Source organism: Vombatus ursinus, unplaced genomic scaffold (genome assembly GCF_900497805.2).
Source record: "Vombatus ursinus unplaced genomic scaffold, bare-nosed wombat genome assembly UNPS02014818.1, whole genome shotgun sequence".
Classification (NCBI taxonomy): Eukaryota; Metazoa; Chordata; class Mammalia; order Diprotodontia; family Vombatidae; genus Vombatus; species Vombatus ursinus.
The window spans coordinates 61305919-61328500 of record NW_020954596.1 but is presented as its reverse complement, the minus strand read 5'-3'; the positions used below and the strand labels follow the sequence as shown (position 1 = coordinate 61328500).

Genomic DNA, 22582 nt, shown 5'->3' with positions numbered 1-22582 from the left:
TCTTAAGAAAAGAGGAGTAGAGAAATACATTGGATGGGAAGGAAAGGAAGGGTAGGAAAAACTATCGCCCCTTCTCAGGGTGTACAAATAGATATCTATGTAAATAAGGAAGAAGCAGTGGGGAGAGTGGCTAACACTTCAACCTTACTCTCATCTGAGCTGGTCAAAGGAAGGAAGAACACACAAACACACACACACACACAGTTTTGGGTTCAGAAATATATTTCACTTAATAGGGAAATAGGAGGTAAAGAGCAAGGGGATAATTAAGGGAGGGATCAGTCTTAAAGCAAAACAAACTATAACTAAGGATGTGCAAATATATTAATGCTCTCTTTGAAGTGGCAAAGAATCTAAGGAGGTGCCCATAAATTGGGGAATGGATAAACAAGTTATGGTATATAAATGAGATGGAATATTACTGGCTTCCAGTCCAGATGGTTACCTTAATGGAGGCAGACTGCCCCAATCTCTCACTAACTACTCTAAAATAATGATCAAGAAATCAAATGGGAAACTACATTAAATGTTTTTCTACCCTAGAACCATATAAAAAGTTAGCCTGCAGGAAAGGGCGCCCCCATAATGCCAGTGTCAGCATAGCCAAACATTTCCAGCAGATCCCTGCTCTACCAGGGAAGCGCTAGCGATACATGGAGCCTGCAGGCTAGCTGAACAAAGCAGAGGAATCCCTCCAGAAAGCTTCAGGGTTGTAAACCACTGAGGAAGAAAATATGGAAGTCAACCTCAGACCGAGGTATCCCAAAGCTTTGAGGTCCCTTGTCACTGTCTTGAGACCCCAAAGAACATGGCTCTGAAACTCAAAAATGGGGAGGGAGGGGAAGGAATCCCAGCAGGAGTGACTAAGGGTAAATATCAAACACCCCATTCAAAAGCATAATGGGGGGGCAGTGGAGGGGCAGGGAGAAGTTTGATCATAGCACAAAGCCTCAATTCAGGAACTAAAGCTGGAGAGGTAAGTAAATCAAAGAAAATATCAACCAGTATAAAAAATTACTGCAAATCTAGAGATTCCTAAAAAGGACAAATTAACTCTATAACAATTGTAAGCAGAGATGCATAGAGAAAAAAATAGACTGTTTTGAAATGTGTGGAGTATATTGTATGCTTTTTTAAAAAAGTGGTTTGAAATGGAAACACACAGATTCATATCAGAAAAAGAAAATCAATTAATAATTTGAGTATGTTTTTGATATAGAGTATTATATGTGATCCTTGGGAAGTAAAAAAGAATACAGTACACCAAATACTGACAAGAATGTTAAAGTATAATAGGGAAGACAGGAGAAGCAAATAAAAAGAAATCTCTTCACCTTAGCAGCCATGAGGCTTTCGCATCTGGAAACTTCTGTTATATAATTATGAACTCTGTTCTTCATTTCTTCTTTTTCATGAACTGCTTGTTCCAATTCCAATGAAACAGCCTTTCAAATTGAAAGCATTAAAGTAATAAAAGAATTAGAACACTGAAAATTTTTGCATTTTTATAGCTCTTCTGATTTGAAGAAGAAACAGGAAGGAGTGGGCTAATTAATTCCTAATGGCTAATTTCACATGTATCACCTGATTAATTCTTGGTTTAGAAAAACATATTAAAATACCTACTGTTGAATACCTAAAGCATACTTATAATATTATGCTGAACACTTTGATGAATACACATAGTAGCACATAGTAGGAACCACAGAATTGGTTCCCTCCCAAGGCACTTAAAAAAACCTCTCTATGCCTCAGTTTTCACACATGAAATACAGAACAGTGCTTTACTATCTACTTCAAACAATTGGAATGAGGAAAGCAGTTTTCAAACCATACATTGTTTACATAGATGTGAGCAATTATTAAGATTATTAACATTATTCAGTGTACAATTCTTTATCAAGTGGTATATTTGTCAAACTAACCTAATCAAATTTGCATTCCTTACTACTTTAGTTTTACAGAGTAATTAACTTTTAATTATCCAAATAACTGAAATTTTGCATTTAACATGTATAAAAGAATTATTATCTATATATAACTTGGGAATAAAGTCTGATTTTTCTAGATAAGAAAACTTACCATAGGGAATGTAGTCCTTATGTATCTGGGTATTTCTAAAGCAGGGAACATCATGCTCCCTACATTAGGGTTCCCTGGCACCCAGCCCAATAGAGTTGGACAACTGCTGCTACAGCACAACAAGGAGTTCTTTGAACCACAGTAATGTGCTAGAGCAATAAATCTAAAACACAGTTTCTATTGTCTTAAAAATGAACATTATAGAAAAATCAAAATTATTATTAAATATGAGGATGTAAAAAAGGGTTCATCCTACATTTTTAAATCTCACGTAAAACTATTAAATTTTATAAGCTAAAACCTAAACTTATTGTGAAGCACTATCATACCTGGTTTTCTCTTGTCATTGTTGCCAAATCGTCCTGTAATCTTCTATTTTCCTTAAGAGCTATTTCCTTTGCTCTTCCTACTTCAGCAAGTTCTATTCGGGTTTCATCAAGCTGGCGCTGGAGACTGACTAGCTCACGTTCTCGACTATTTAGTAAGTCCTGTAGTTGTCTATCAAGTGAGCAATTTGAAAAAATCTTAAATACAATTTCTTTATTTTGCAACAATGACTATGATTTATATTGATGAGTACTTGAAGAGTGATTATATAGTTACATCAATGTTTAGTGTATGTACTAAACACCAACCATGAATCTCTTTAATGTTCCATCATTCTAGCCCTGTTAATCTCCAACCTAGGGTAATCTTGACCATCTGCTATCTTTACTCCTGTTGGATCCAGGCTACACTGAATGCTGCTTGAGAAGTAGTAACCTAGGGGCAGCTAGGTGGTGCAGTGGATAGAGCACTGGCCCTGGAGTCAGGAGGACCTGAGTTCAAATCTGGCCTCAGACACATAACACTCACTAGTTGTGTGACTCTGGGCAAGTCATTTAACCTCAATTGCCTCACCCAAAAAAAAAAAAAAAAGAGAAGCAGCAACCTACGTGAATTCTGTCTACTAGAAATAAATACCATTTAACCTCAGCTTGGCCGTCAAAAATGTACAGCAGTACTATTATTAATCATTTCCTACTGTATTCTTTACATAAGACATTTCAAAACTTTTCATCTCCTATCAGGCCCTCAAACTCAAGCTCCATCATATTCATTTGCTACACACAACCTTAAATATTATTTCAAATGAGGCTATTAGAGATGAGCAAGAATATATAATTGACGGTGACACAAAATCTGCAAACTTGTGTAACTAGAAAGATAATGTCTTCAAGAGAAACAAGGGAGTTTAGAGGAGGAAGAATAAGTTTAGGGGGGGGAAATAATGGCTTCTATCTGGAATATGTTGAGTTTGAGATGGCTAAATGACATTAGGTGGATTTGTCCAGAAGGTGATATGGGAAATACAGACAGATGGAACAGCACTGAACCAGAGCGCTGAATTTATTTTATACATTTTTTAAAAAGGCACAATATATATAATGGAGAAATGCAATGTCATGTGTAATCCTCTTTCTTATTCCTCCTTTTTTATTTGAAAAGCTCAAGTTTTTAGGGTTTGTCAAATTCAGAATAACAAAACATAAAACATTTTTGAAAGAAAAAGTAGAACCACATGAAAGAATGCTCCAAATCATTAATAATGAGAGAAATGTAAATTAAAACAAGCTCGAGGTTTCATCTCACACCCTGAAAATTGGCAAAATAAAACAAAAAATGACAACAGTCAATGCTGAAGGGGTTGTAGAAGGTTAGGCACTCTAATACATTGGTGGTGGAGTTATGAAACGGTACAACCATTTTGGAATGCAATTTAGAATTATGCAAATAAAGTGACTATGATATCCACACCCTTTGAACCAGAGACTCCATTACAGGGCTTATACCCCAAGGAGGTCAACAATAAGAATAAAGTTTCATATATTCCAAAATATTTATGGTAGCATTTTTTATGATATCTAAGAATTGGAAACAAAGTAGATGCCCATCAATAGGAAAACGGCTAAATAAACTATGGTATGTGAATGTAATGGAATGTTATTGTGCTATGAGAAATGATGTGCGTGATGAATATAGAGAAGCATGGAAAAGATCTACATGAACTGATGGAGGGAAATAAACAGAGCCAAGAAAATAATATACATAGTAACTTTATAACATTGTTCACAACAATGTAAATGGAAAGAGTTACACACCAAAAAATCTAAATGTAACAAAATTATAAAAATTAAGCAGGACTTGCCTAAAAAATCTGAGAAGACAGCTCCAATCTACCCTTTTGTAAAGGGAGGAAGCCCATAGGCATTACACATTGCACATTTTTGCACTTTTTCAATGAATTGATCAGCAGAGTTTATTTTTTTTTTCCTCTCAAAAAAATCTATTAGTTATATGAGATGGCACTGGAGAGAGACAGTTGGGATAGCTACGGTGATGTAAGAACCAGAAAATATCAATAAAAGCTTACTTAAAAAAAAGAAAAGAAAAAGGTGAGAGAATGACTTCAGGGACTGGTAGATAGCTATAAGAATCTGGTAGTATAATATAGGAAAGAGTAAAACTCAAAGGAGAGGTTGTACAGTGAAGGTGGCAGAGGCAGTAGCTGAAACTGGTAGTTGAAAACCAGAAATATGCCTATTCTTCCTCTAGGCCCAGTGTGTCTGGGTTGGAGGTGGGAAGTTGAGGCAGTTCTTGAGGGAAGGTGTACTCAGTATTGAAAATGGTAGACAAGGATGCAGTGTCTTCTAGGGGGAGTCAAATTTCTGGGAGTAAAAGAAGAGTAGTATGAGAAGACGAATTCAAATACAAAGGGAAATTAAATCTAACATATGGTTCTAGTACTTGAGAAAATAACAATCTTGTTAGGGAGACAGAACAAATAACATTTAAAGAATACATTATGTAATCAAATTTTTATAACTTAATTAAATTCTAAATAGTATGTCCCAAATGATCAGTACTAAAGAACAGTAAAGTAAGAAGAAATTAAGGTGGAGGTCCCCAGCTGTGAAGTACTGTATATATTGTTAGATTTTTTTTTTCAATTGAGTGATTCTGTTGATTTTTTCCCTCTTTTAAAAAAAATTATTATATAAGATAGCTCTCTGGGAGGCAGGAGAGCAGAAAAGGAAAAGAACATGGGGAATTTTAAATGATGTAAAAACAAAAGATATCAATTAAAATTTATTTTAAAAGAAATCAAAAAAGTTTGATGCAAAGCACTAAAGCCAAGCACCAGTTGAAGCTGACCATAAATGCTACCAACAATAAAAGGATCTTTTTTTTTTTTTAAAGTTACATTGGAGCAAAAAAGAACAAAGAAGGTAGAACTACTAAAGAGGGCAGAGCGGGTGATTATAACAAATGACCTAAATCAGAACATTAAACAAATCATCTCTTCTTTAACTTCTATTTTTCTTTCCAAAGAGGATGATCTTGGGACTGGGAAGGCAGGAAAAAAAATGTATAACTGGGAGTTAAAACTTGAAGTCACTGAGGATATAGTAATAGAGAGCACATCACTGCCCATCAGTAAGTTCAAGTCACCAACCCCAGACTAAGCATACTGTATTCCAGGGTACTAAAAGAATTAGCAAGTATGATAGCTGAGCTATAAATTATGTGTTAAAAAAAGCTGTGGAGAATGGGAGGTGTGCACAGGACAAGATAAAGGCAAAACTTGTTCCACTTTCCAAAAAAAAGGTAGAGTGCAAACCATAAGCTGGCAAATAACACAAATGACTTGTGAAACTGTAGACAGTAGTATTAAATGGATGGTATGTGAGCATTTAAAAAGAGAAGCAGTGATGACTAAATTTCAGCATATTTATCAAGACCTAGTAATGCCAAACTAACCTCATTTCCCATTTTTGACAAGGTAACCAGACTGATAGATTAAAGGAAGGCCACTGACATACTATACCTAGATTTCAGCAAACCATTTTTACAAAGTCTCTCATTAAACTTTGTAAACAACATGGAATAAAGGGGGCTATATTACAGTACTACTAGGAGGATTCAGAACTGAAAGAATCTTGGTAGAGCAGTCATTAACAATTCAACATAAGCTAGAAGATGACCTCTAGTGGAGGGACAGAGGCATTAGACCTGGGCTCTTTGATTTTTAAATATATTTTTTTTTTAATAAAAATAGGCTATTCTTGTCATAGTTCCAGAGGACATGAAGCAGGCAGGAATAGTTATCATACCAGATGATCCTGCCTCTGTGGTCAGAATTCAAAGATCTGTAAGGAGGGAAACAGTAGCCCAATCTATCATTTAACAATGATAGATGCAAAGATCTATATCAGATGCAAATAATTAACTCAGAATAGGATAAGGGAAGCTTGGCTCCACAACAGTTTGTATAAATAGTATCTGAAGGTTTTAATTAGATTGCAAGCTCAACACTATAACTTAGCAGCCAAAAAATACTAATTAAAATCGAAATTGCATTGTATCCAGAACAAGGAAAAGGATAGTCCCATTACAGATCAAATCCAGTTCAACTCATATGTGAACAAGAAATCCTTTCTACAAATCAGTGAGAAGGGGTCATCTTGTTGTTTAGTCATTTTCAGTCATATCTGACTCTTCATGACCCATTTTGGGGTTCTCTTGACAAAGATACTAAAATGGTTTGCCATTTCCTTCTCCAGCTAATTTTACAGATGAGACAACTGAGGCAAAAGGGTTAAAGTGACTTGTCCAGGGTCACACAGTTAGTAAGTGTCTGAGACCAGAATTGAACTCAGCTCCTCCTAACTCCAGGTTCAGTGCTCTATCCACAGCTGCCCCTAAGGGCTCATCTAGCCTAGGCTAAAAAGACATCCAGTGAGAATTAATACCTTTTAAAGTCAATCATGCTATCTGGACAGCTCTAATTGTTAAGATTTTCTTATACTGAGTGATAGTCTGCCCCTTCACAACTTCTACTTGGTGTTTCAAGCTCTGCTTTCTCGGGCTAAGCATAACAATTTAATCATTCTTTGGCATGATAGCCCTTAAAATACTTGAAGACAGTTATCATGTCCCCTTTAAGTCATTTAAGGCTTAACACATTCCCAGTTTCCTTCAGCTGATCATAAAGCATTGTCTCTAGTTTACTCATGATTGTAACAGCACAGTAGACTAGAAACAGTAGGGTGCAATGAGGCTATCACCTTCCTTTTTTTTTCCTGAAATCTGGTGTCTCTTTTATTGCAACATAGAATTCTATTAGCTTTCCTGGCTATTAATTCATTCTGAGTCCATACTGCATTAGAACTACACAGTGCCTTTCACATAGTAGGTGTTTATTGAACTGTAGTCTATTTCCAGCTACTGTAGAAGAAGATTGGGGGAAAAGAAGTGGGAGAAGAAAGAGGACTCGAGACAAAGAGAAGAAAGTCATGTGGGTGAATTAGAGGGAGTTAGACTAGCAAAGTAGGTCAGATGGTGAATTGGGGAAGAATAACCGAGGAAATCTGAAAAAGAATAATTAATATCCAGGTCCAGATAATACTTTGCTGAAAGAAGTTTGGGATTAAATACAGTAGAGGATATCAGAATCATCTAGGATCATTAGGGAGCAAAGCCTAAAGATGAAAGTAGAACTTCAAGAGGAAAAGGAGAAAGTAGTTGGCAAGACAAGGCAAAGTAAGTTAGAAAAAGTCAATGGAACAATTCAAGGGTCCAACAAATGATTAGGTGAGTGGGCAAATTGATAAAACAAAAAGGAGGTACAAGTTTAAGGATAAATGGGGGGGGAGGAAGCTGAATAGGTCTATAGAGTTATTGAGACTAAGGAAAGGAAGTTGAATGTGGTGTCAAATTACTAAGAGATTACAAGCATACCTTAAGTTTAAAAAAACAAAACTGAAATATCTCAACCGGAATATGGAGAGTGGGAGAAATTTACACAGTGATTTGCACTGAGAATGTGATGTTTGTTTTCTTGTCATACCGAGTGACTATTATCACTATTTCAAGTGTAGACTGACCTCTTTTCTGGAGGAGGGTCTCAAAGAATGACTCTCCACAATCCAAGTTAAGTAAGATGATGTGTTCCTTAAAAATAAAACAAACAAAAAAACAACAACTGACGTATAGCTTCATGTAGGGGACAGGGAGAACGAGGCAGAGAAGAGGAGACACGAGGTAGGATATTGGAAGATGAAAATATGTTACACAGAGCATAAAGGATGGAAACGGACAACTGTCCAAACAATATAAAAAAATACTTAAAGTTCTTCCTGAAGAGAACGAAGCTAGATACTTTGGGGAAGAAGCTACTTAATGATACAGAATGATACAATAAAGTCACAAAAGCTGTCAAGGGAGAGATGATTTAATAAGTGTCAGAGAAAGAAGAGATTAGTAGTAGTTGGTGAGGCTAAGAAATATTGAATGTCAAGATGGCAGAATGAGAGGGAACATTAGAGTCTACCTACAACTTCCTAACAAAAATCCAGGGAATGCACCAGACTTGAGTTCTGATTGGGAAAGTCAAGAAGTCACATTAAGTCATTTTTCCTAGATCAAGGCAACTGAGGGAGATGGACAGAGGTCTGCAGACACTGGGGATAGGGCCTGTTAAGAGTACATGGCAGCTATGGCAAGGAACACTCCAGCACTCAGGAACTGAGAGAAGGTTGAGACAAGATACCAGAAAGAGATCCCAGGGAAACCCTGAACAAACTGAGTGCAGGAATGGGGACCATCTGGCAGATCTGTTACCCACCATCCAGTGTCCTGTCACTGATCCAGGCAGAGAGGAGTGATTTTGAGTATTAGTCCTAGCTATGTACTGAGCAAACAACAAGTTCTGGAAGCAAGTGGTAGCTCTGCGGCTCTGATCCTAATTAGTGCAATGTTCTCCACCAAAGAGGAGCCGGTGATTCAGACTCTCTGAACCTGGAGAACTTTCCAGCAGGCCGAGAGTAGTTGAGTCAAGTAGCCAGTCTGTTAAAACTTCTAACTAGAAACAAGCTGATAGACCCATACCTAGGGTAGGAACCTGAAGAACTCAGGCCAGGAGAGCACCACTTTGGAAGCACTGAAAGCTTGCAAGCCCCTAGTTGGAGCTGTTGAAAGCAGAAGGAAATAGGAAGACAGAAACTTGGCCCAGATATTCTCACCAGAAGTGAGACAAGCCCAGCACTAACATAAAGTCCAACAAGCAAACAAAAAAGAATCTAACCAAAAAGAGATACAGCAACAGGTAAGCTCATGACACAAACATCTTTGACAGAGATGAAGGGGGAAAGAATTCGACTGATAGAATTAGCAGAAGCAAAGAGGTTCAGAGGTAAGAAAGAACACTGCTTTATGTGAAGGGCAAAAAGAGCTTAGTCTGCCTAGAGCAGGCTGTTCCAGAATGTTATATATTATGAATGGCCTTAAATACAAGAACAAAGGATTTGAATTTAATTCTACCAGAAATAAGAAGGCACTCTAAGTTTTATCATGCAACATGATGAAAACAATATTTTAGGAAAACTTAACTGATGATAATGTGTAAACATAAGGGGAAAGAACAACTAGAAGCAAAAAGCCTTGTGGCTATTGTAGCAACTCATCTAAGAAGGATGAAGTCCTAGACTATAGCAGTGGTGGCAGGAAAGAAGAAAGAATAAGTGAGACTATGGACAAAAAAAGTTGAGGAACTTGGTAATGAAGTACATGCAGAAAGTGATAAAGGAGTTTAAAATACCATGAATTTTTCCAGATGAAAGAGTAGAAAAATGTTGCCATGGAGAGAACAACAAATCAGAAAAGTGAATCTGATTGGATGGGAGGAGATGAGTTCAGTTTGGGACAAGTTTAATTTGAAGATGTACCTAGAACTGTTAAACTGCTTTATACATGAACAGTTTTCTTATTTTTCATCACTATTTCACAATTCACTCTATTTCTACACACTTGCATAGCACTGTATTAGTTGCTATAAAACTATAATTGTTTTCATTATAAATCTTTTTCTTTCTCACTCCTTCAACTTCTGGCTCTCACTGAACCCTGGCTCTCTCCTGATGACAAAGCCTTCCAGGCCACGCTTTCCAACACTGGCTGTACTTTTACTCACTCTCCCCAAATCACTAGTTGAGATGGGGAGACAGAATACTCCTTGCTCCTTATTTCCACTTCGAGGTTCTCTCTCTACCAGTATTAGTTAGTAAACTCTTCTCCTGAGATTCACACAGTCCACATCTATCACCCAATCATAATCCTGATAGCTGTTATCTAGAGACCTCCAGTACACTCCACTTCCTCAGTAAATTCAGTACCTGGCTCACAATCTCTCCTTCCTCCCTCATTCCTGTCCTCATACTAAGGGCCTTAAACATATATAATAACACTTCCTTAAACACCCCAAATTCCCAATTCTTCCCCACCTCAGTCACACACAATGATGATCACAACTTTGATTTTACCATCACCCAAAAAATGCACCACCTCCATGTTCATGAACTCCCTTATCTATCACAAGCTTTCCACCTTTTCCTGTCTTCCAATACCAAACCCTGCTCTTCGCCCACACCATGACCTCTAATCCTTAGTTCCTTCTCAAACTATTACTTCCTAGTTCCTTCCCAAACTATTACGTCTGCACCAGCCACACTCTCCTTCTTTCCCCATCTTGATCCCTTGGTAAACCAATTCAATTCTATCTTCTTCTCATCTCTTGAGTCCCTTGTCCCCCTTATCATATTGCTGATTACTTCCTGCTAAGCCTCAGCCTAGGATCAGTCCCACCATCTGCTGCTTTTGTTCCTACACACATGCTGGAGAACAAAGATGGAGAAAATCACGTAAATGTCCTGACTTGGTCTGCTACATATTTATGTTACATAACCTAAATTGGGCTCTCACTTCTACTAGATGATCCTTTTACACCTACTTTATTAACTCTCCATCCCACTTATACCATGGAGACTGTTCTGTATCTTTTCATCCCTCTTTCAACTTCCTATGGCTCCCCGTCTTCCTTCTTTGTAAGCTCAGAACCTTGCCTCATATTTTATTGAAAAAAATTAGGCCATTTTCTGGGAGTTCTGCTTTCTCCCCTCATCCTAATCACATCACCCACATGTCTTCTCCCGTTATCTCTTCATTAACTCCGATCTCACATGATGCAGTGGCCCTTCTCCTTGCCAAGGCTAATCCCTCTACATTCATAAGTGATCCTGTTCCAAATCTCCTCCAAAAGATTATCCCCTCTAGCATCTCCACTCTCTTACTTATCTTCAATTTCTCCTTATTCGTTGGCTGTTTCCCTACTGCCCACAAACATGCTCATGTCTTCTCTATCCTCAAAAAATCCTCACTTGAACCTTTCAAACCCATCACCTGATATTTCTCTTGCTTTCTGTGGCTAAACTCCTTGTTCATCTACAATCAATGCCTCCACTTCTTTTCCTCTCTTCTCTCTCCAAAGTTACCAAATCTAATGGCCTTTTCTCAATCCTCAACCTTCTTGACCTCTCTGTAGTCTTTGACACTATTGATCATGCTCTTCTTGATACTCTCTTCTCTCTAGATTTTTGGGACACTACTTTTTGCTAGTTCTCATTTTCTACAGGAAGTCTTTCCCAACCCCTCTTAATTCTAGTGCCCTTCATCTTTTAACTAATTCTATTCATCCTGTATACAGCTTGCGTGTTGTCTCCCTCATTAGACTGTGAGTTCCTTGACGGCAGGGAATGTTTTTGCCTTTCTTTGTATTCCCATAACTTAGTATAATTCCTGGTACATATTAAGTGCTTAATACAACTTTATTGACCAAATGATGATAAAATCTATACCAAATTTATAAAAAGCCAGAGTGCCACTTCGGTAATTACTTACCCTAATGCTGACTCCATCTCTGATAGCGTTACTTGCAAATGGGAAATAGCTTTTTCCTATAGAAATGATAAAAATATACTATGAAATTCTAAATAATTCATATAAAATCTATTATTTAGCATAATGTATATGATCTGAACCCTTTACACAGATAAAAATGTCCATCATGAATAATGTGAAAATATGCTTAATATGAATGTATAAATAAAGCCTATATCAGATTACACACCATCTTGGGGAGCGGGGAGAGGAGGGAAGAGAAAATTTAAAACTCAAAATCTTATGGAAGTGAATGTTGAAAACTAAAAATAAATAATTTTTTAAAATCTCATAAAATTGGCTTACAAAACACCTCTATTAAGCTCATTTCCCTCCCCTGGGGGAAGCACAGCCATCTATGTCAAACAAGATTTAAGACAATAAGAACATTCTCATTAAGCAACTGAATTTGGAGAGTGCCTCCAAGGTTGCTATAATGAATACTGATCTACAAAAGAATGGCCCCAAAATGGAAAATTATTTCTAAGATATAAGATATTATTATATTAAGATATAAGCAAATTCTATGTGATTAAATGAAAAAAAAATTAAATATACAGTGGTGGACAAAGGGATATTATTTTAAAAATTAATCATACTTTCACAAATTGCATATACAGTTTCTTTACTTCATGCAATATTATGTATACTAATCTTAATTACAGCATGGCAACTCAGCAAGTATTTGTAAAGTCATAATTTGCATACACATGATGCGGAAATAAGATAAATATTCCCTAATTTGGAATATTATAATCTACTTCTAGGAGCTGAGACTCACATGAAGAAATCAGACAACACATACCTTACTTGCAATGTTATCTTCTGAGTTAGCAATTGTTTCTGTCTTTTCATCTACTACTTCCTGAAGGTAGTCTTTCTCCTTATCAATAACACAAATGGTATTTTTAAGTGCAACTAGCTCCTCACCTTGTGAAGAGATCTTACAGGTTAGCCTATCTATAAATGAAAAAAAAAAAATGCTTGTTAGGCTAAGTACATGATTAAGAAAAACAAAGTACAGAAATACCTACTTATCTTTTCCTCCAGGGATGCAATCTGCATTTGGGCTGCTTGAAGTTCTTCACTTTTAACTACAAATCGGTGCTGACAATCATCAACGGCTCTCTGCAGTTGTTCATTTATTATCCTAAAGAATAAGTATATAAATATAAAATGTTCTTGATCTTTAAATAGGTTTTCAAATTTGAGATGGTAATACTTTTAAAATCAAAAAACTCTTCTTTAGATTTATAAATAATATCCTATTCTAAAAGTCTTCTAGTCTATGTCTCTTTTATGTTGACCACTTTCCAGATAGTGGTTCAATGGATATGATGTCTCATCAATGCAAGTACTGACTCCAATGATTCAAACTGAAATCTATCCATGTCTGCCCATCTAGTGCGCCTTTTATCTAACTGTATATTCAATACAGGTAGTCCAACCAAAGTGCTGAGGAGTCCTTCCTGTAGATCTCTTAACATTAAATGAATACCATCAGCTGATCCATCCTTTTTTCATTTAGGTATTTCTCTGATGATATCTTTTATGACACTCTGTGCAATTATTTTGTAATGAGTGGCAATGTCTTTGTTTCCCCAAAATAACTTTTATTGATAGGATTCTAGGCCCTAGATCTCCTTCTCCTATGACATGCGTACTCCACAGTAAACCAGAGCACTAGGCATGATAAAACCAACTTTACATCTAGCTGAGGTTATCTCTTCAAATGGTAAATGGTCTCTCAATAGGCCCCCTCCTACAACGGAATGTTTCATAGGGTCCAGAGTTAGCACTTCCTTTTGACTTTTTATATTCGGTATAGCGAAACTACCTAAAGGATGGTTTTATCAATATGGCCTCCCCTAGCAACAACAACCATAGCTATTTGTAGAGATCACTTTCTTAGACCCTGAAGGTAGCTTTATCTCTGTATTCTTGGTTTCAGGATTATGAAAGATCACTATGGCATAGTTTTCAGATGAATAGGCAAGACTTTTTTAAACAGCCCACAATGGAACTTCAGGCACAGTGCCAACTGGGAGAACATTATTAATGATGAGCTAAGCTTTCTTACCACAGTTCACAAATTGACTGGTATGAATGTCTTCAGGAGCACTGAACAATTCTATACTCTTCTTAAACTGATAAGGACCACAGAAAGCTATTGACTCCATGAAGTCTACAGCCCTCAGCTTGACAGCCCCCTTCCTAACCTTTGCATTGGCACAGATGACAGAGTCAGTGCCTTTCCTCTGATCATGGATTACCCAGCCCACGATGCATGGTCTGACTGGAAGAGCTGGAAAAAGCATGTGTGATATTCTTTTCACACACACTGTACACCTCTCCATCGCCCTTTGGGTAGGAACCTAATATTCTTTAATCTTCTTCTGAGAAAATGGTATTCCAGGGCTCACTGCCATTTACCACCATGAGAATAACACTGATAAAAAGAGATAACCCTTTATGTAAGAGGAAAGCTTAGGGACATTAAAAGAACAATAAACTTTTCTAAAGGCAATCTAGTTTGTTCTCCTCCTGGTCGATTTCAGGTACATCTCATTATCTATTTACAGCATCTATCCAAGATATAAGTGCTGACATCTATGCACTGACCAACTTGGTATCATTGTTTGGACAAGAGATATTTTTCATCCTCTTGATATTTTCTGTGTGAATTGTTGAAATGAACTCTTTGGCATGGCTATGAATCTTATTTATGTAGGAGCTGTTGCAATGTACAAGGTGTTGATGTGTCAAGCATAACAGAATCTATCAATCAACTGATAGATATTTTACGAAGGAAAACTGAAGAACCTTTTCTTTTATAGAGAATCTTTCTTTTGGATTCTCTGTTGCATATTGTCCACGACAGTAGAAAATACATCATCTTGTTTTATGCTTCACTTGATATTAATAATAAAGGTATCTGATCACAATTTATCTCATTTGTTGCATTTTTCAAAAAATCCAACATATAAAAATACACTCATGGAAACATCTTATTTGATAGTCTTAAGGATAGCATTTTAATCTATTGAATCAAATGCTTTTACCTAATCCACAAAGAGCTCAGTGGGTTAATGTATTCTCTATACCTTTCAGTTAATTATGTGACCATAAATATATAATCCATTGTTAAATATTACTAGCTAAAATGTGCTTATTCCCTTCTTAAAATGCCATAAGGATGCTCTTAAGAATATGTAGATGATTGGGGCAGTTAGGTAGCACAGTGGATAGAGCATCGGCCCTGGATTCAGGAGGACTTGAGTTCAAATCTAGCCTCAGACACATAACACTTACTAGCTGTGTAACCCTGGGCAAGTCACTTAACTCCATTGCCTAGTCAAAAAAAAAAAAAAAAGAATATGTAGATTATCCTTATGAACATTCTGCAAAGTTGGGAAAGTAGGCACATGGGTCAGTAATTGCTGATATTCTCATAGCTATTTTTTCTGGGTAACAATAAGGTCCAAGATCTTTCCTTTACTTTTCATTCAAAATCTTTCCTAACCTCTCTCTCAGTTACCTTGAAAAATCTATCCCTCAATGCCCTCAAAATTGTTGCCCAAAATGTAAGAATTGTCTTTGCATGCCTTGGACTAGTCCAGTTATTCTTCCCCATGTCTGTTTTCTACAAAGCTATTTCCACTTACTCATGTAGCACTTCTGAGATATTATTAGAGTCCAATGTTGCAGTTCCAGTTTAACAGATGGTCCAAAACATTTTTTTTAAATAAAAATCAACACAAATTATTTTTTCATGTTAGTTGTCCTTCCTTTCAGTTTTATATTTTAAATACCTCCAAGTTGATTCTGCTTAGTTGGGTACCACCCTAACTCATTTTAAACTTGTTTTTCTCTGCTACAAGCTGTTTTATGTATTGCTATTTCACATAATATTCTATTGTCCTTGTTTGTAAAATTTTACAAACAAGTTTATATTCTAAATCATAGGTTCCCAAAGCACCCCTGAGGGGTGCTGCAATGATTCAGGGGGGTGGTAGTAAGCCTCAGGTTACCAATAAAAAGGTTAAAAAAGTAGATTTCCAGGGGGGCAATGAGTAATTTTTTTTTAAAGGGGGTAGTAGGTCAAATAAGTTTGGGAACCTCTAAATTACTGTTGTCCTTGAATATCTGTTTAGCAAGGAGGTCAAAAGCTCACTGGACCAAGGTAGTTTCTAGGCTCTTTGGGTCTACTTGGGATGGCAAATAATCTTTACACTGATTAGTCAAACTCCTTTAAGAAATGGTTCCATGGTGTTATCATCTGTTCTTCCATTCATTTTTCCTATTTTTTAGGGTCAACAGTATGTTTAGATAGGTGAGGTTGGGGTTGTTTTGATTACATATCTTTCTTATTTTTAATCTTTGTTGTAGTTTTTTGTGAATTTCAATCTTATATTTTGAACTTTTTTTTTTATCATTATGAAGTTGAACAAGAGATATGACTTCCATTTGCAAGGAACAGAAAGAGGATTGTACACGAAATTGTAAATCTCTATTATGCAATCTGTTTTTATGTATGTAACAAATGCAACACGGTAGTTCCAAAACTGTCCTGACTGCCTGTGTCTCTCTCTTCATTTTCCATTTGGTGTCTTCTGTGCCTTTGAAAAAGTATTTCATTGATGTCATTTTTTTACATCACTATTTTTTTACCCCACTCTTTCCTCCCACCAAATAAAAGCTGTTATAACAAATAAGCATAGTAAAACAAAACAAATCCCTACATTGGCCTCTGAAAATCTATGTCTCATTCTGCACTTGCAGACCATCACTTCTTCACCAAGAAGTGAGAAGCCATCAGGCATCTAGAGTCATGGTTGGTCTGTGCTTCAAAGTTCTTACGTCTTTTACAACACTGTAGTCACAGCAAAAATTGTTCTGCTAGTTCTGCTCACTTGATTCTCCCTAAGTTCATGCATGACTGTTCAGGTTTCTCTGAAACCATTCCTTTAGTCATTTCTTATGGAGCAATAATTGTCCATCATATTCATATCCCGTAATTCGTTCAGGCACCCCCAACAAACAGTGGGCATCCACTTTGTTTTCAGTTCTTTGTTATAACAAAAAGTACTACTCTAAATGGGCAGGTAGGTGGTACACTGGGCTTGGCATCAGGAAGACTCCTGAGTTCAAATCTGGCCTCAGATACTGGCTGTGTGACTCTTGGCAAGTCACTTAACCCTGTTTGTCTCAGTTTCCTCATCTGGAAAATGAGCTGGAGAAGGAAATGGCAAACCACTTCATTATCTCTGCCAAGAAAACCCCACATGGGGTCATGAAGAGTCAGATACCATTGAAAAACAACTGACTGAACTACTCTAAATTATTTTTGTAAATATGGGTCTTTTCTTTTATATATACTTAGTAGTGGTACCATTGAGTCAAAAGGTATACACGGTTTAGTGACATTTAGGTTAGTTTCAAATTCTTTTTCAGAATAGCTAGACCAACTCGTGGCGCAACCCATAGTGACTCATTGTGCCTGTTCTCCCAAAGTCATTTCAACAATTGTTATTTTTGCCAATTTGATAGGCATAAGGTAGAGTTGTTTTCATGTGCCCTTCTCTTATTATTAGTGATATGGAGCATTTTTATAAGGTTACTGACTGCTTGGATATCTTCCCATTATATACCCTTTATATTCATATCCTTTGACCATTAATATATTGGGAAATGGCTTTGAGGTTCCTTCTACCTCAATTTTTCTGATTCTGTGAATAACCTGTGTGCTTCAAGTAAATCACTCCATTTGACAAATGTCACTCCATCACAGCCAGATAATGAAGCATCCGTCCTACTTTTGTGCCATCATTGCACCAAGTTTTCCAAAAAATCATTTCTTCAAGAACAGGAAAAGCACCCTAGTCTCATGGGACTGTTATTGCCTTCTAAGCAACTTTCAAATTACTTGGTCTTCCATTCAAAGACCTTCACAATCTGACTTTACTCTTTCTTGCATTATTTCACTATCCTCCATACTTCACTTTTTATTCCAGCCAAACTATCCCTCAAACATGTCTTTGGCTTTCCTTTGAGTGCTTTTTCACACTACTCCTCATGCTTAAAATGGTGTTCCCTCCCCACTCTTAACCTATTAAATTCCCACCCATTCTTTATAGTCTCACTCAAATGCTACCTCCTTCATGTAGCTTCTCCTGATTTCCCATTTCAGTAAGGATATCAGACATGACAAGTCCCTTTGAATGCAAAATTAACCCCATATTAAAGATTGCTATGAATCTGGTTTTTCCTGTCACTAGACTGTAAGCTCTTAGAGGGCAAGGTCAGTGTAATCTAATTCCTTTGCATCTCCCATAGCACTTTACCCAGGATTCTTTCACTGACCAGAGGAAAGCAGCACTTATCTTGAAGGGGTTAACTTACTGATGCTGCTTCAGAGTTAGGCTCTATTCATGACACAACAAAAAGGAAGCAGAAGAGACAGAGCGTTTTCTTATTTCCAAAGTTCATTCAGAGATAAACATAAATGGAGATAAAAAGTAAAAGAAAAACTTTTTTCAAAAAGGAGGAAGGCATATATTGCTGATTCTCACTTGTGTAAGTTGGAAAGACAAGAGAAATAAATTCATACAGGTGGTATTCAGTTACACAGTTTTTAGTAACTCTGCACCACAGGGCACGAAATAGTTCTAAGCCCTTCCTAAGGCGATCAACTTTAACTTGGGCATATTAAATATTTCTAATACACTTACTTCAGTGAGTTCAATGCTGTTTTCTGTTGTGATGAGTCATCAGCAACATGTATAAGTTTATGATATTGGAGTTTCAATTTATTCTCTAGTGATTCTATTGTCTCTTTCATCATTGATACTTTAGACTTCAAATCACATCTTTCAGTTTCAAGCTGTAATTAATGGATAAAAAGGAGTGGCATATACTTAGAGAAGGAGTTTAGTTTTTTTTCTCCTGTTACTCTTTAAGGACATTTTCTTAAAGAAAATTGTCTAAAGAACAAAAAAACTTTACTAAAAAGTTTTTTTTGAAAGAAGTTTAAATCACCTCATAATTAATGTTTTCTAGATCTTCCATATTTTTTTCCATTTCTGATTTTCCCATAACAGCCAATTCCTGAAGGTTCTGAAAGACAATTTTATGGGAAAGATTAGCGTTAAGTCACAATACAAAACAACAAACATTTATTAAGTGCCTATGTGTGCAAGACACTATGCAAGATCCTGGGTAATAGGGGTTAGGAATTTTAGATGGCTTAATGAATGAATCTCTTTCAAGGAGTTTATGGTCTCATAGTGTGCAAACAAAACTTTCATTTTTAAAGAAGAAAAAGTCTTAAATGTTAGACACAAAGTACCTGAACCAATGGTATGAAAAAATGGCTTCATAATAACATAGTAATACATATTTCTTTCTATGCTCCATTGGCACAAACTTCGAGAAACCAGGGTCACCTTCCATGATATAAGATAAGACCTCCACAAAGATCAGACAGTAAGAATTCAGAAGAGATCTACCAATGTAATGTAAGAACACAGTATCTAGTTTACTCTTAATTCCACCTGCTTAAGAGGCAGGGTCTGGAGGTACGCATGAGTATTCATTTTTATAACTTCTACAATGTCCTACTTTGATATTTCCATGTGGCATGGAAGTCATAATGAGTTCTCAAAGGCTATGCTAGAAAATTATAAGCTCTGAAAAGTTCTACCATCCTAGAAAGGTTTTAAGTATTAGTGAAAGAATCTGATATGTGAAGATCAACCTAGCCACATACCAGGAGCATATCAGTAGTTTAGCCACTAGGTGATTAATTTGTAGGTTATGGCAACTCAAGAAGCCAAGTAAAAAATAGTACTGAATCTTTCAAGATCCCTTCCTGCTTTCATAGTGATAACAATGGGAACAGAAGGAAAAAGAATCACAAAGTTTTTAGACTTATCTATAAGTAATAACTTAATTGTGGGTAATCTAAATGTGAGATCTTTGTTTAATGACCAATGAATGACATGCTATTTGCTGAACCAAATCAATAATGGTATTTTCACAATGAAATCAGAAGACAAAAAAAGGAAGTTGCAGCTAAATGGAAAGATGATCCATATATTCTTTACAAGCCAAACAAGGGAGTTCATGAAGTTCTTACATCATATATCCAATAGAAATCCACTTCCCCTTTCCTGCATCCTTTTTTTTTTTCTTTTTTAATTTTGGAGGCAATGGGGGTTAAGTGACTTGCCCAGGGTCACACAGCTAACTATCAAGTGTCTTGCCTCCTTTTGTGTGCTATTTTCTTCCATTAGATTGTAAGCTGCTTGAGGGCAGGAACATCCTTTCTGTCAACTGTATCCCTAGCACTTACTATAGTGCCTAGCACATAATTAGTAAATGTTTATTAGATTGGATAAAATGACAAGTAAGGTAGGACTAAATTATCTTAACAGCTTGTTCTAGTGCTAACAAACTTAAAAGCTATGGAATTACATAATAATTTTTTTCTGGATTTTATTTCTACTGGGTATGTGAAAAATACACAAGGAAAACACATGAATAAATTTAACATTTCAATATCAAATCTTGTAATAAATCCTTTCTGAACATCTTTTGTCAATGAAAAATACATTCAATTTGAGATGATTTTGACTAACTTTATTTTTGAAATGTTTTTAGTATTTCAAACATTTAGAATTTCAAACATTCCTTTAGCACATTTTAAGTGCCTATTATGAGCATAACACAGTCCTAGGCATTTCAACATGCAAAAAGTTATGTTTTGCATAGCCTAAACGTGTTTGTAAGCTAAATGATGAACTTAAAATTTAGTTGTACATTCTACGTAGCAAACACACAGTTGTGTGAAAAGTTTATTGGGATCACTTTTTTTTTCTCCTGCAAGATTTCTAAAATCTCAGGCTCTGCTTATAAATGCTATTGCAAATAAAGCTAATTACAATGAAAATCTTGAACTTCAAAGAAACAAAATACTCACCTTTAACTTCTCTCTCAAAGCTTCCTTTTCTACAATCATTAGTCTTAAATCAGATAATGCAGTCTCTTTTTCTTTTTCCATAAGACAAAGAATATCTTGAGATGGCAAAGAATATGTTGCTTCCTTTCTTAGTGTACATAAATCATGCTGTGCCTTAAAAAATGAATTGTAAAAGTCAGAATGCTAACACTACAATCTCAAAATAAGATTTCTAGAATACTACAGATTACCGGGTCATGATTTTGTTACAGAGCATTTATGAAGTAAAATGAAGAATAATGATTTGTATTCTACTAGGCAGTCTTATCTACATGATTGACTTTCTGTATTTGTATTTGCACAGGCCTATAATCCAGTAGTTCAATATTCTGTACAAACTAAGTGATATAGGCTAATCACGCTTATACTCAATGGCACCATAACTCTGGTAGTTTCCTATGCTGAAAACCCTGGTGACTTATTTGGATTTTCCAATTTCCTCACCACTAGTATTAAGTTAGCTACGAGAACCTGTTGATTACATCTACGTAACACCTCCTGCGTCTGCCCCTTTGAGTCTCTCACTCCTCACCGCAGTACATGACCCCATTACTAGCGACCTGGACAGCTGCAGTGGTTTAACAGTTCTTCACATCTTCTGGGTAAAATCTAAATCAGTTTGTCATAAAACTGATTTACACCAACATAATTAAGAATTTTCCCTCTCTACCTTTTTTTTTTTTTTTTTGAGATTGGATGCCCCTGTCTTTCCTGTGTTGAAGTGTAGCGGCCCCTCACAGATCCAGTCTTATTAGTGATCAATATGTGGACCTGCTCAATTTCCAACCCAGGCTGGTCTGCCCCCTCTTAAGTAGCCTAGGGACACTCATCTCCCAATGGCTCACTATACTTGTGTCAGACACAGTGCAGACACCCAATCAGATTTAGTCCACTGCAGCTCAGAACTCCTGAGCTCAAGTGATCCACCTGCTTCAGGCCTCCCAGTAGCAGGAATTACAGGCACCATACTTAGCAAGAACTCCCTATTCAACAAGAACTTTTGGAAAAGATTCAGAGCAATACTTTTTGTGGTAACAATAAACTGGAAACAAAGTGAGTCACTACTGATTGTGGAACAGATATTGTGATATGTGAACATAATGGAACATTACGGTGTTCTAAAAATGACAAATATGAAGAGTTTCACAAAACATAGAAAAACTTGTAGGAACTGATGAAAAGTAAAGGACACAGAACCAGGAGATCAATAAATGATGACTACAATAAAGAAAACACAACACTAAAACTAAACCAAATGCTGAGTAATGGTAATGCTTAATCATGGCCCCAGAGAATTGATAAGGAAACTTATTCCTCTTTTGATTAGGGACATAGGGGACTATAAGTGCTGAATGATATATCCAGTGCCAAATATCATTAATGTGTCAGTTGATTTTTCTTTGCTACAAGGCTCATTTGGCAGTAGTTGAGTGGGGGAAAGAATATCTATAATGATTATGATATAAAAAGACATCAGCAGATGTTATTTTTAAAAAGCAAAACGCAAAACCAAAACCATTCCCTTGCCTTCAAGGATCTTATTTTCAGACATTTACATGCATGAGTAAATATATGTAATTTAAGGAGAGAAATGTACTGCCATAGACACTAGTTCCTTGACCCCAGGCTAGTCATTTAGCTTCCATGAGTCTTGGTCTCCTCCTCTGA

At 36.4% G+C, this 22582-nt stretch overlaps 1 protein-coding gene across 3 annotated transcripts in view; it reads right to left on the bottom strand.

The window, feature by feature from the left end:
* CEP135 (centrosomal protein 135) overlaps positions 1–22582 on the bottom strand; it is a 99182-nt gene that overhangs the window by 27919 nt on the left and 48681 nt on the right. For all 3 annotated transcript variants that reach the window (XM_027836642.1, XM_027836644.1, XM_027836643.1), the window contains exons 14-21: positions 20876–21028; positions 18934–19011; positions 18627–18778; positions 12930–13045; positions 12701–12855; positions 11857–11912; positions 2412–2580; positions 1335–1445 (exon numbers count right to left, since the gene is read on the bottom strand). In XM_027836642.1, coding sequence (XP_027692443.1) covers positions 1335–1445; positions 2412–2580; positions 11857–11912; positions 12701–12855; positions 12930–13045; positions 18627–18778; positions 18934–19011; positions 20876–21028 — 990 coding nt within the window. The remainder of the gene's footprint in view (positions 1–1334; positions 1446–2411; positions 2581–11856; positions 11913–12700; positions 12856–12929; positions 13046–18626; positions 18779–18933; positions 19012–20875; positions 21029–22582) is intronic.